Source organism: Geotrypetes seraphini, chromosome 7, assembly GCF_902459505.1.
Source record: "Geotrypetes seraphini chromosome 7, aGeoSer1.1, whole genome shotgun sequence".
Taxonomy (NCBI): Eukaryota; Metazoa; Chordata; class Amphibia; order Gymnophiona; family Dermophiidae; genus Geotrypetes; species Geotrypetes seraphini.
In genome coordinates this window covers 53,415,373-53,430,590 of record NC_047090.1, presented here as the reverse complement: position 1 = coordinate 53,430,590, position 15,218 = coordinate 53,415,373, and the positions used below count along the sequence as shown (strand labels likewise).

Genomic DNA, 15,218 nt, shown 5'->3' with positions numbered 1-15,218 from the left:
GACTAATAGTTTCAAGTTTAATAAAAATTTGTATACCGCCTATCAGTCTTCTAAGCGGTTTGTACATAATAAAAATAGTAAAATAGGGTAACATACATTAAAACATACAGGACCTATTGTAGCGATAGGATTAAGGTAAAGAATTACATTATAAAATGGGAGGGCCATATAGAGAAAATACAAAAGGAAGGGAGATCCCATCTGATATCCAAAGCAGAAATGAAGATAATGTCTCAGTCGACTCACCTCCTTCAAGCTTCCCAGTGTACTGCACGGACAGCCATATGTACGATTACCTCCCCTCTGGGAGGCAGTCATATGTATGCAGTCGGTGTCAAGAACTGAAAAGCTTGAAGGAGGAGGTCGGTTGACTGAAGTACAGGATTCAAGAACTGGAGGGACTTTACATCGCAGAAGATGCGTTCAGGACAGCTGAAGACCCAGAGACAGAGAGAGAGGCACATCTAGGAACAAGTCAGGGAGCCCAAGGAGTTCATCGAAGAGGCCTACAGGAGGGTGGAAGAACAAGAACATCGTAGGAAGGACGAAGATACACCCGCATGGAATAGGCAAGAGCAGTCAGACTCCAAGGAAGAAGAAGCCCATAGAAGAACTCCACAGGAAGGGGAGGAAGCAGAAAAGCACACCGAGGACACAGACCTGCGACTGAAGTGAAAATTGAAGAAGGGAAAGTCTGTGATCCTAGTGGGAGACTCAATCCTAAGGAATGTGGACAGCCACATAGCAGGTGGGAAAGAGGACCAACTGGTGACCTGTCTTCCAGGAGCGAGGACGAAGGACATCGTGGACAAAATTGGAGGGATCCTGGAAGGAGCAGAGATGACAGAGACTGCAGTAATGATCCACATCGGGACAAATGATGTCAGCAGGAGAGACTACAGAAGAAGTGCACTGATAGAACAGTTCAAGATCCTGGGAAGGAAGTTGAAGATGAGGATCCAGAAGATAGCGTTCTCAGAGATCTTACCAGTACCGAGGGCAGACGTGAAGAGGCAGACGCAACTACAATCAATAAATGCATGAATGAGGAGATGGTGTGAAGAAGAGGGGTTCCACCTCGTGAGGAACTGGACAACATTTGGAGTAAGAGCAAGCTCTTCAGGAGAGATGGACTGCATCTGAGCACGGCGGGAACTAGACTTCTAGCAAACAACATCAGGAGAGGAATAGAACAGGCTTTAAACTAAGCAGAAGGGGAAAGCCGACAGTCGACCAAGTGTCGACGATTTGCAAGAAGGTATCCTGCGAAGATACTAAGGGGAAGAAATGCTGGGAAGAAACAACGGGCAAAACACAAGGAGTTGACTAAGCCAGAAGAGGAAGATAAAAGGATCGCAGCACAAGAGAAGAAAATAAAATTCGAAGCACAGCAAAAGGAAGTGAAGACAAAAAAATACCAAGACCTAAATTGCATATATACTAATGCAAGGAGCCTAAGGAACAAAATGGGGGAATTAGAAGTCATGGCCAAAACTGAGAACATAGACATCACTGGGGTCTCCGAAATATGGTGGAATGAAGAAAACAAATGGGATACAGCACTGCCGGGGTACAAACTCTATCGCCAGGACAGGCCAGGTCAGAAAGGAGGAGGAATAGCCCTATACATAAAAGAAAGCATACACTCGATCAGAGTGGACACAGCAGCGACGACCAGCAATTTGGAATTGTTATGGGTTAAAATACCGGGAAGGAAAGGGCCTGAGATAAAGATGAGCCTGTACTATCGTCCACCTAGGCAAACTGAAGCTATTGATGAAGAAATGGAAGCCGAGATGAAGCGAGAATGCAAAAGCAGTAACACGATTATTATGGGAGACTTCAACTATCCCGAGATAGACTGGAGTCTTGGAAGCTTAAAATGTGCCAGAGAGACTGGATTCCTGGAGGCTATACAGGATTGCTTCATGGATCAACTTGTTAGAGAACCGACGAGAGGGAATGCCACTCTGGATCTAATCCTAAATGGGCTAAGAGGACCTGCAAAGAAAGTGGAAGTAGTGGGACCACTGGGAAACAGCGATCACAATATGATCAAATTCAAAGTTGAAGTAGGAATACCGAAGGGAAAGAGAACCATAGCGACAATTTTTAACTTCAAGAAAGGAAACTACAAAGCGATGAGAGTAATGGTAAGGAAGAAACTTAGGAATACCTCAAAGAAAAGGCAGACTGTAGAGCAAGCCTGGTCTTTATTCAAGGACACGGTGATCGAGGCGCAAAATCTACATATACCGAGATTCAGGAAAGGGTGCAAAAAGAATCGAACAAAAGACCCGGCATGGATACCAAAGAAGTGAAGAGAGTGATAGGTGATAAGAATAATTAATTCAGGAAATGGAAAAAGAGCAAAACTGAGAACTGGAAAGAGCATAGGAAGCATCAAAAAGAATGTAACCGTGTGGTTAGAAAAGCCAAAAGAGAATATGAAGAAAGGCTAGCCAAGGAAGCATGAAATTTCAAACCGTTCTTCAGATACGTTAAAGGGAAGCAGCCAGCTAGGGAGGAGGTGGGACCGCTGGATGATGGAGACAGGAAGGGAGTGGTGAAGGAGGAGAAAGAAGTGGCGGAAAGACTAAACATATTCTTTTCGTCTGTATTTACAAAAGAGGAAACATCCAACTTGAGCAAATCTTCAAAGGAGCCCAAACAGATAAACTAACATCCAAGGAAGTAAGCCTTGAAGACATACGCAGGCAGTTAGAAAAATTAAAAACTGACAAATCGCCGGGCCCGGCGGAATCCACCCAAGGGTTCTGAAAGAACTAAAGGAGGAAATAGCGGAACTACTACAGCAAGTTTGCAATCTATCCCTGAAACCAGGCGTGATCCCGGAGGATTGGAAGATAGCCAACGTTACGCCCATCTTCAAGAAAGGATCGAGAGGTGACCCGGGGAACTACAGACCGGTGAGTGTGACCTCGGTTCCGGGGAAAATGGCGGAAGCGCTGATAAAAGACAGCATCGATGAGCATTTTGAAAGAAATAAACTTCTGATCACAAGCCAACGTGTATTCTGCAAGGGGAGATCGTGCCTAACGAACTTACTGCACTTCTTCGAAGGAATTAACAAATGGGTGGACAAAGGGGACCCTATAGACATTGTATATTTAGATTTCCAAAAAGCCTTTGACAAGGTACCCCATGAGCGCCTACATCGGAAACTGAAGAACCATGGGGTGGAAGGAGACGTACACAGATGGATCAGAAATTGGTTGGCGGGGAGGAAGCAGAGGGTAGGAGTAAAAGGCCACTATTCGGACTGGAGGAGGGTCACGAGTGGTGTTCCGCAGGGGTCGGTGCTTGGACCGCTGCTATTATATTTATAAATTATATAGAAACAGGGACGAAGTGCGAAATAATAAAATTTGCAGATGTTACCAAACTATTTAGTGCTGCTCGGACTAAAGAGGACTGCGAGGAATTACAAAGGGGCCTGAATAAGCTAGGGGAATGGGCAACGAGATGACAGATGAAGTTCAGTGTAGAGAAATGTAAAGTATTGCATGTGTGAAGCAGAAACCCGAGGTACGATGGGAGGGATGTTATTGACTGAGTACCCAAGAAAGGGACTTGGGGGTAATAGTGGACAAGACAATTAAGCCGTCGGCACAGTGCGCGGCGGTCGATAAGAAAGCGAATAGAATGCTAGGTATAATCAAGAAGGGTATTACAACCAAAACGAAAGAAGTTATCCTGCCGTTGTATCGGGCGATGGTGCACCCGCATCTGGAATACTGCGTTCAATATTGGTTGCCATACGTTAAGAAGGATATGGTGATACTCGAGAGGGTTCAGAGAGCGACGCGTTTGATAAAAGGTATGGAAAACCTTTCATACACGGAGAGACTGGAAAAACTGGGGCTCTTTTCCCTGGAAAAGAGGAGGATTAGAGGAGATATGATAGAGACTTACAAGATCATGAAGGGCATAGAGAAAGTGGAGAGGGACAGATTCTTCAAACTTTTGAAAAGTACAAGAACGAGAGGACATTCAGAAAAGCTGAAAGGGGACAGATTCAAAACCAATTCTATGAAGTTTTTCTTCATCCAGCGGGTGGTGGACACCTGGAATGAGCTTCCAGAGGATGTGATAGGAGAGTATGGTAATAGGGTTCAAAAAGGGATTGGACAATTTTCTGAAGGAAAAGGGGATAGAAGGGTATAGATAGAGGACTACTACACAGGTCCTGGACCTGGACCTGTTGGGCCGCCGCGTGAGCGGACTGCTGGGCACGATGGACCTCTGGTCTGACCCAGCATAGGCACTTCTTATGTTTTAAGGTAAGTGCATTAGCGGTTGAAAGCATCTATAAAAAACGTTTTTAGTTTTCCTTTGAAACAATCTAGCATGGGTTCACCCCGTAGTTCCAGGGGTAATGAGTTCCAAAGAGATGAGGCTGTGACAGAGAAGTTTGTTGTTCGTGTAGTGCTAATAATATGGAGAGATGGAACTGTTAAAAAATTTTGTGATTGTGATCTCAGTATTTGAGTTGTGGTATAGGGAATTAGAAAATTGTTTTAGAATTCTGGCTGGTTGCTATGGAGTGTTTTGAATGTTGAAAGTATGATCGTATAGGTTATTCTGTGAGGAATAGGGAGCCAGTGAGCTTTTATCAGAAGAGGTGCAACATGGTCAAATTTTTTAACATTTCCAATAAGTTTTATTGCTGTGTTTTGTATAACTTGCAAGCGTCTGATTTCTTTCTGCGTGATGCCCTTATATAGCAAGTTGCAGTAATCTAAACATGAGATCACCAGGGAATGTACTAATATGTCCAATACAGAGGACTCAAGGACTTTGGAAAGAGAATGTATTAATCGAGCATATAAAAGCATTTTTGAATGACAGTATTGATTTGCTGGTGAAATGTTAGTTTACTGTCCAGGATAACTCCAAGGAGCTTTATAGATGACACTATGCGTAAAGGTATGGAGTTGAGACTCACGGGTGACTGTAGTTGCAATCCTTCTTTGCATGGGAATAATATTGTTGATGATTGAGATATTGAGCGCTAACATATTTTTTTGGAGCCAGTAACTTATTTTTTCCATTTTTTGGTTGATGTCCATAATTTCACTTAGGTCATTTGTTTCCAATGCAAATGGGGTAGTAATAATAATAATAATAACTTTATTTTTGTATACCGCAATGCCACAAACAGTTCAGAGCGGTTTACAATGTAAGAGACTGTACATGTACAGCGAAGATACAATGTAAGGGAATGTACTATGCAGTTGAGAGCAATTTATAGTGCAGAGGACTGTACATATTCAGCATAGGTGTTAATACAGCAGAAAACAAAGCAGATTTACAATGCAGGAGACTGTACATATACAGCAGAGATATTTATACAATGAAAATATGGTGTGAGAGACTTATAGAGTAAGATACAGTGCAAGAAACTGTATAATGCGGTTGTAGCGGTTTACTATGCAAAGATAGTTACCTATATAGCGAGGATAAAGAGTGGTAAATGACAAGTATCAATTACGGGAGGGTGCCGAGAGGGGAGGGGTAAGTAAGAAGGATGGAAGTATTGGATTGAGGGGGAGGAAAGGAGAGATCGGGGGAGGAGAGGTGGTAGAGTTTGGTTATTTGGAGGGGAGGGGTTTGAGAAATTTATCATAGAGGTAAGATTTGAGAGATTTCCTGAAGGATGAGTAAGAGGGTGGTCAGGCAATCTGTCCATCTGCCAGCTTGGAATGAGAGAGTTCTATTAAGGAATCTTTTGTAGGTGCATCCCTTTGGGGATGGGTAGGTAAACAGATAGGCATTGCGCATGCGAGTGATGCCTGGGAACGCAAAATGGTGCGAGAGATATATCGGGGACAAGCCAGTTAGGGTTTTGAAGCAGAGGCAGGCAAATTTGAAGATGATTCTTGCTTCTAGTGGCAACCAATGAAGTTTTCTGTAGTAAGGGCTGATATGGTCTGACTTTTTGAGGCCATAGATTAGGCAGACGGCGGTGTTTTGAATGACTCTCATCTGTTTGATGGTTTTCTTGTAGGAGCCCAAATATATGATATTACAGTAATTCAGGGTGCTTAAGATTAGGGATTGGACCAGCAGTCTGAAGGAGAGGAAGTCAAAGTAATGTTTGAAGGTGTGGAGTTTCCAGAGGGTGTAAAAACTTTGACGTGGGCATTGGTGTGGTCTTCAAAGGTCAAGCAGCGGTCTAGGATGACTCCAAGGATTTTGATGGTAGGATTGATAGGGTAAGTTAGACCGTTGAGTTGTAGGGTGGTGGTCGTTAATTTGTGTTTGGGACTTGCAAGGAAGAGTTTAGTCTTTTCTGGATTTAGTTTCAGTTTTAACCGAGTGGTCCAGTGTTCGACAATGGTGAGTACTGGTAAAGCAGGGGTGTCCAACCTTTTGGCTTCCCTGGACCACATTGGCCGAAAAAATGTTTCTGGGGCTGCACAAACACTGCAGCAAGATGGTAAACACCCAGGGGCAGCAGAGGAAAACACTGCATCGTCTTTGACCAGGACCGCACAAAATACTTCACTGGGCAGCATGCGGCCCTTGGGCCGCAGGTTGGACACCCCTGGGGTAAAGCCTATTGCTTGACATAATGTAAGTAAGTAATACATTTCTCAATTAGCTTTCAGAGATCAAAAACTCTTTCTTCAGGTTAGTAAAGTATACTGCTTATAGTATCCCTGTCCTGACCTGAGGAAGGGTTTTTTAGTCCCTGAATTAGTCAAACATGTATTAAGGGATCATCTTATTTCCATTTTCTATTTATAAATGTTTATCAACACAGCTACAGTACTACTTTATCCTAAAGCAATAAAAGAAATAGAAAATTTTTTCTACCTTTGTTGTCTGGTTTCTGCTTTCCTCATCTTCTCCCTTCCATCCATTGTCTGCCCTCTCTCTGCCTCTTCCATATGGTATCTGCTCTTTCTATGCCTCTTCCAGAAACTGTCTGCCTCTTCAGTTCTCCTTCTCCCCATTGGTCTGGCATCCATCTTCTTCCCTCCTCTCCCTCCATGGTGTGGCATCTGTCTTCTTCCCTTCCATCTCTCCCTCCCTCCCCACCAGCAGATTTTAGCATATCTCCTACTTTCCTCTCCCCAGATCTGGCATTTGTCTCCTCCCCTTACCTTCTTGCTCTAGTATCTCTATCTCCTCTCCCTTCCCCTTCCTTTTCTTCCCTAGTCTTCCTTCTCAATTTATTTTCTGCCTCTGTCTAGATTAAATTATTTCTTACTATCCAGTCTTCAATTTCCCTCTTTTCATTGTTTATCTATAGCTTTCCAACTTTTTCCCTCACTCCTTCCAGTATCTTACTCTATCCTTTTCTTCCAATCCAGCATGTGCCCTTTTTTCTCTTCTCACTTTCATCCAGCATCTGCCCCCTATCTCCTCTTCACTTCCATTCAGCGTCTGCTCCCCTCTCTTTACCCCGTCTATCCAGCATCTGTTCCCTCTCTCATCACTTCCATTCAGCATCTGCTCCCCTCTCTCTTCACTTCCATTTAGCATCTACTCCCCTCTCTCTTTCCCCACATCTGTTCAGCTTCTGCCCCCTTTCTCCTCACCAGTTCCACTCAGCATTTGCTCCCCTCTCTCTCCTCTCCACTTCCATTCAGCATCTGCTCCCCTCCCTCTTCACCCCCTCAACTTTCATCCAGCATCTTTACCCTCTCCTCACCACACCACTTCTATTCAGCATCTGCTCCCCTCTTTCTCCACAAAATAAACCTAAAGTGCCACTCAACCTCTTCCCCTTGTTGGGCCATCTCCCTTCCTTTCCCTCACCTTCAAAGATGCTTTTCAAAAACAAAGTTTCCTCTCTTACAGGGTCCCTGATACAGCAGCCATTCTCTAACTAGTTGCATATAGCTGCCCTAAAGCTTCTCCTCTGATGCAATTTCCTGTTTCCAATGGATTGTGTCAGAGGAGGCGCTTCTGGGCAGCTACGTGCCACTTCAGGGCTCCTCTGCAAGAGAAAACTTTGGTTTGGAAGAGTATAAGAACATAAGAATTGCTGCTGCTGGGTCAGACCAGTGGTCCATCGTGCCCAGCAGTCCACTCACGCAGCGGCCCTCTGGTCAAAGACCACCACCTTAACTGAGACTAGCTCTACCTGCATACATTCTGGCTCAGCAGGAACTTGTCTAACTTAATCTTTAATCCCTGGAGGGTGTTTTCCCCTATGACAAACTCCGGAAGAGCGTTCCAGTTTTCTGGGTTAAGAACTTCCTTATGCTTGTATAGAATCTATCCCCTTTCAATTTTAGACAGTGTCCTCTCGTTCTTCCTACCTTGGAGAGGGTGAACAACCTGTCCTTATCTACTAAGTCTATTCCCTTCAGTATCTTGAATGTTTCAATCATGTCCCCTCTCAATATCCTCTGTTCAAGGGAGAAGAGGCCCTTTTCTCTAATCTTTCGCTGTACGTCAACTCCTCCAGCCCCTTACCCATCTTAGTCGCTCTTCTCTGGACCCTTTCGAGTAGTATCCTTCTTCATGTACGACGACCAGTGCTGGATGCAGTACTCCAGGTGAGGGCGCACCATGGTCCGATACAGCGGCATGATAACCTTCTTTGATCTGTTCATGATCCCCTTCTTTATCATTCCTAGCATTCTGTTTGCTCTTTTCACCGCCACCACAAAGGTGAGGGAAATAGAGGGAGATGCCCAGACTGCAGGGCCCCCTGGAGCTGTGGGGCCCAGGGGAGTTGCCCTGTTTACCCTCCCCTAACGCCGGCCCCGATTATATAGAACACTTATCTGAAATAAGGATCTTCTGTCAATTCCCTGGGCCAGCAAATGTTATTTAAACAGTCATGAAAACATGGACTGATGAATGACGCAGACACTGTTGCTCTGGTTTCTCAGGTCCCCTTCACTATCCTTATTTCTTAGTACTCGTTTGGATAGTAGATGTGCAAAATGCATCTGATACACAGGCAATATGATAGACATTTAAATACCTCCACAGGAGGAGAGTCTCAATTGAAAGCAAGCTCTGGATTAAGGTGAAAGGGGGTAGACTCAAGCGTAGCCTACGGAAATACTTCTGTATGGAAAGAGTTCTGAAGACAAAGCCTCTACATTATCTGAATTCAAGAAAGCTTAGGACAATTGCAGAGGATCTCTAAAGGATATGGATGGATAAGCTATATGGTCTTAATTTGTTTTCACTTTTCTCCGTTTCTCATCATTCACACCAATCTCATCCTCTCCCTTCTGACAACCTATGATCTCTTTCCCCTTCCCAGCCAGGCTTGCCTCTCCTATCCCTCCTTATACTTCCCACCCCAGACTCAAAGCTAGCAAGTCAAAAAGCACTTTTCAGGCTCTTCCAAGTGCAAGATTCCAGTTTGTTTTATAGTCCCCCCAAAACAAACAATGCTTCTCCACCTGGGTTCAAACCTGTGTTAATTCAGTCAAAGAAGGCAGGCATTGAGAGTGCGCATGAGGGCAGTGTTGGATGCATAGAATGATCTTCCAGCAGGAAGTAGAAACTTGTAATATATATAGATCTCAAGCTGTGGGAAACTGGGCCGAGAGGTGCAGCACCACAAAAACTCAATAGTAATTCACTCAGGGTTGCCAGATGGCAAAAAAAATTTCCAGCCAAACTCATGGCAAAAGGTAGCCCAATATGTGTTCAGAGTAGCCCAAAGAATTGTTGCTGGAAACCCATCTAATTTATCAACCAGATGCTTCATATTTATTTATATACTGCACATATTCCAACAGTCCAAATGGTGTACAAAATGGTGTATGGAGGGCATAGAAAATAGGCCCTGGCAGCAAAATATAAGGATCAGAAGGATCTCTGATACATAAGTCTACCAAAATGTTTAGTGGGTTGTGGGATTTATACGGAGTTGATTGACATGACAGATGGAGAGTAAATTATTCCAGTTAAAGTGGATAGGACTCACAAAGTATTGGGACCAAAAAATAAAGATCTGAAAAACACTATGGCTTGCTGCACTACTACAAAGACAAGGAAGCAATGGGGGGAAAGCCAAAGAAAAAGGAGTGCTGGTATGGCACAATCACAAAGTAGAAATCTTTCAGGACCTTTCTGCTCTTACTTTACAAAGATGCCAGGAATTTAAAGAAATATTAGTGGCCCTATACTGAGCAAATATCAGGTATTGCTGGTTGTTTTCTTTTAGCCTCTTGATCATAATTTAGGGGCAGTGTAAAAAGGTGGTTACAGTGCAAGAAGTGAATAACATGCTGACCAAAGCAGCATTATCAACATCATGTGTGATGTCAGTACAGACTAGGATTACCAGACTTCTGGGAAAACCCGGACATGTCTTCTTTTTAGAGGACTGTCTAGGTGCCCAGACAAATTTTCCAAAACCCTGAGGAAGACAGTGTTGATTGAAACACGGACCGTCTGGTCCCATATAGTTATAAGTAGTTTATTTGTATGCAACAATTTATTTGTTTTAATAAATTTGCCTGCATCTTGTACACCTGTCTGCAGTCCTTTTCTTTGTCCTAAGACAGTTTAATGTACAGAAATTCATGTTGATGCCATACCCTACTATTCGATATCAACCCAAGAAGCACAGAAAAATTTGCAATTAAGAATCATATCATATTTCAACATTTCCCTTAAATATAGGATATGATTAGTGTTTCCCAGTACAAATCCTCATATTAACTATTTCTCAGTCATATACTAGCTGCAAGAATCAAGTTACCTGCATCATTAAGGACTATTTACAAAGCTCTACAGTTCACTTCTGAAATTTCCATTTTTTAAACTTGCACACAGAAAGCAAAGCATTTTAATCTATTTTATTTAGGTACAAGGCATTGTAAATAGCGGGATATTACAGAACTGAGTGCAATACATTCACAGCTTCAAGGTCACATCACAATTTATAAAGTGCCAAAATCAGTGCACATGCTGTCAAGATTATACATTGTAGAGCATAATCTTTGCAACTGAAGCATTTGGTCCTTGTCAATGCTGTAAAGCTAGTTTCTAACATCCTATTCTTTCATACTTCCTATAGGACATCAATCCTGGTAAAGGAGGTATCCTGAGAAAGTGGAATATTTCCAACTGCTTCCATAAATAGCTCCTCGATGTAAACGTAACCATATTTGGTCTCCTTGAAACAGCTGAAGAATTGCATGATTACTAGCAGTTTCATGATCTGGTGCCCCATCATTTGCATATGCTGATACTAGGACTTCTTCATTTTTCATTAGGTTGACATACAATGGCACATTCACAGCTAGTTTCAGCATATGAAAAATGAAGACATACGTGCCATTTACTGGACAGGTAAATCTGCCAAGCTGAATGTCAAAAGTTTCTCCAAGATTATTCAGTAGAAGATCAAATGCAATTGGCTGATCCAAAGTTCCAGGAGCAAAGTTAGATGTTCTAGCAGTAGAAAAGGCTACTCGCATCTGTTGAGGAAGGGGATAAACATGAACTGGCAAAAGGGTAGCAGCTTGGTTGGTCACTGGCATATCAACAGGAGTATTGCTGCGAGAGTCTCCCTGACCAGAGTCTCCACTGTGAAAAATTTCATCTCTTTCTGGGCTGCTCAACTGAGACGAATCACTCCACCCTGCTGTTAAAATTGTAACAGTTAGCTTGAGTCAAACTTTAACAGCCCTATATTCTAGATACATTTTGAATGTAGCAAGGTTGGGGTATTTTCCTTTATTTATATTAGATTTTTATTTTCAATTTGCAAATATGCATGTTCCTATAAATAGCACCAACTTGAAACTGTATGTGAAATAAAAATAAAATGAACCTTTCATTCCATTTGAAAACATTAATTAGAATTTGTTCCCACATCTATTGGAGGAGGGGGGAATAAGTCATCAGAAGCTGAACAGTTTGTCCAATTACCCTGCATGCTACTGCCTAGACAGATATGGTTAAAGCCCCTGTGTTTCCTCCGAAAATAAGACAGTGTCATACTAATTTTGGCCCTAAAAAATGCACTAGGGCTTTTTTTCAGGGTAGGTCTTACTTTCGGGGAAACACAGTAGTTCTATAGCATGTGGCAGGATTTTCTTTTTTTTAATTTTAAGGTTGGTATTTACAATGCATATTCATTCTACTGGCCAGATATATTCAGAAAGCAGCTGCAGGTGTTTAATACTCAAAACATCTGATTTGAAGTTGTGACCCATCTAGGACTGTAAATAAACATAATCACAAAAGGCCTTCAGAATTAGGGACAATCAAGTGGAGGGAGGGGTTATTATAGAACCAGATCAAGAAAAGTTTTATCATAGGACCTAATACAGGCCATGATTTGGCGACATGTGCCTGTGTCAGGGGTCATCTAGTGGTCACAATGTGTGAAGAACTGAATAAAAAGCTCTTCTGATAAATATACTGTAATTGGTTTTGAAGTAGAAATGAAATGTAGTAACAGTGTTTACCAAATAGGTGCATCCTCTGTAACACTTACTACAAGTACATTTCATTTCTATTTCAAAACCAGTTCAGAGGAGATTTTTTTTTATTTTTTTTCCTTCACATATTGTGACCACTAATGACCTCTGAAGCAGGCGCATCTTGTCAAAACACAGCCTTTGTCAGGTCCTATATTAAACTCCTCTTGATTTTCTTAATTCTGAAGGCCCTTGGTGTTCGGCATGGTTGGTGCACTTTGTCCCTCTAAGACAGCTCTAAATGAACATAATTGCCATATGGTTCATACAAAAGACTGTGTATCGCACAATACAAAGGAAAAAGTCAACCCCACGTGCGGGATAAAGTCAAAAAAGAGTAGTGGGGAAGGTACCTAAAGTCAAACAACTGTAAGGACAATCAACTTATTAAAACATCATATGTCAATATAATGCATATCATGTACATAAAGTAGGGCAGGCATAAAATAATCCTTTTTAAAGCAAACTGGACCCCAACATAGTCTGTGTTTCAGCTAAGATAGCCTTCTTCAGGGGTTTATAATAATAGAAGCCTCTGGATGTCCAGTCTTACTGACATATATTAAAAAAAAATAAAAAATGCTGTGTCGATGCTGAAGAGAACACTGCAAAAACAAAATATCACTGCTAAGACAACTCTAAATGAACATAATTGCCATATGGTTCATATGAAAGACCACTATACCCTGTATCCTATTTCCAGCAGTAGCCAATGTAGGATTCCAAAAAGTAGCTAGATTTTATACCACTTACTTCCAGGGATAAAAGGTAGCTTGCTTCAAATCTATTTTGTTTATGGACTTTCTCCTGAAGTCATCCAAATCTTAAATGTAGCTAACTGCTTTTACCATATCCTACAGCAATAAACCCCAAAGCTTACTTGTATTGAGAAAAATTCTCCAAAGTTTTAAGTGTATTAACTTTATGGCTGCCCCCTAGTTAAATTTTGTACTTTAGAGTAAAAACAATTTAATGGCATTCCCCTCCACTCAGTTTTTGACTCCTTCTCTTCCCTCAGCTGTCTTCTCCAAGAGGACAAAGGGATTGAAGGGTACAGATAGGAATAGGGGTAGGTTATAGGGATAGGAGTAAGAGGCAAGCTATAGAAATAGTCAGGGACCACTGCTCGGGCAATAGGCCTGGATGGGCCGCCGTGGGAGCGGACCACTGGGCGAGATGGACCTCTGGTCTGCCTCAGCGGAGGCAACTTCTTATGTTTTTATTAAGAGCTCCAACCTCACAGAGGAGTTGTTCATGCACTATCATTTTTGGTTACCATTCTCTGTACCATTTACTGCAGAGTGGCAACTGGCTAAGAACCAGGGAAGCAGAAATAGCGTAGAGGAGCCAAAAATCAGATGATTTTATTAAAGGACCCTTCCTGTATTTCTGGTTTCTCATTCACCTTTCCCAAATATAATCAGATATAGTTTTTAGGTCTTGTAGGGGAAAGGTGAACAGTAGTAGTAGTATAAACAGAACTAAACAGTTCCTAAGAATCACTTTCTTATGTGCTTCCTATTCCTACTGGTCGCTTTGACTCTAGTGGTGCTATGGAATTCATCAGCTCTGAGCTCTCCCTGTATGGAGTCCTGGAGGACTATGAAGCTTGTTTTTAGGCTAAACCCTAACTCCTCTTACCATGGGTTCTGCATCCCCAACCCTATATGTTATATCTGTTCATCCAAGTTAAGATTGTAAGCTCTTCCAAGCAGGGACTGTCCATAAATGTAAGTGATAAATAGTAGTAGTAGTAGTAATAACCCTATGTATATTTCTATTACAGACACTTGGGGCTAGATTCACTAAGCAAACCAATCATGTATCGATCGATTTGCAAGCCCTTTACAACCAGATTTCTCTCCTGCACTATTCACTAACGCCTGTAGCGATCCAATCCCAATCGTCCCATGCAAATTAGTAAAACCCCATGCAAAATAGCCAAGCGATTGATTCACTAACAATTGCTTGGCTATTTTGAGTCGGGTTTTACTACTGACAAACCCGACTGCTGCAGATCTGTCGGAAAGCACAGTTACTTACCGTAACAGGTGTTATCCAGGGACAGCAGGCAGATATTCTTGACTGATGGGTGACGGCACCGACGGAGCCCCGGTACGGACACTTTTAGAGTGATTGCACTCTAAGAACTTGGAAAGTTCTAGAGACCGCACCGCGCATGCGCGAGTGCCTTCCCGCCCGACCCCGACGCGCGGTCCCTCAGTTAAGATAAGCCAGCTAAGAAGCCAACCCGGGGAGGTGGGTGGGACGCAAGAATATCTGCCTGCTGTCCCTGGATAACACCTGTTACGGTAAGTAACTGTGCTTTATCCCAGGACAAGCAGGCAGCATATTCTTGACTGATGGGTGACCTCTAAGCTAACAAAAAGAGGGATGGAGGGAAGGTTGGCCATTAGGAAAACAAATTTTGCAAAACAGATTGGCCGAAATGTCCATCCCGTCTGGAGAAAGCATCCAGACAATAATGAGATGTAAAAGTATGGACTGAGGACCACGTAGCAGCTTTGCAGATTTCCTCAATGGGCGTGGAACGGAGGAAAGCTACAGATGCTGCCATAGCTCTAATTCTATGTGCCGTGACAGAACCTTCCAGTGTCAGTCCGGACTGAGCATAGCAGAATGAAATGCACGCAGCAAGCCAATTAGATAGCGTACGCTTAGAAACAGGACGTCCCAATTTATTAGGATCAAAGGACAGAAAAAGTTGGGGAGATGATCTGTGGGGCTTAGTACGGTCTAAATAGTAAGCTAAAGCCC

At 42.6% G+C, this 15,218-nt stretch overlaps 1 protein-coding gene across 11 annotated transcripts in view; it reads right to left on the bottom strand.

The window, feature by feature from the left end:
* Positions 1-9,863: 9,863 nt before the first annotated feature.
* The window catches only part of CAPRIN2 (caprin family member 2), a 331,530-nt gene continuing 326,175 nt past the window's right edge, over positions 9,864-15,218 (bottom strand). For 5 of the 11 annotated variants that reach the window (XM_033952547.1, XM_033952545.1, XM_033952548.1 and 2 more), the window contains exon 22: positions 9,869-11,599. In XM_033952547.1, the coding sequence (XP_033808438.1) occupies positions 11,034-11,599 (566 nt within the window). In that variant the 3' untranslated portion in view covers positions 9,869-11,033. Of the gene's footprint in view, positions 11,600-15,218 lie in introns of all 11 variants that reach the window. The other 6 variants (XM_033952540.1, XM_033952541.1, XM_033952550.1 and 3 more) reach the window with 5 other exon arrangements.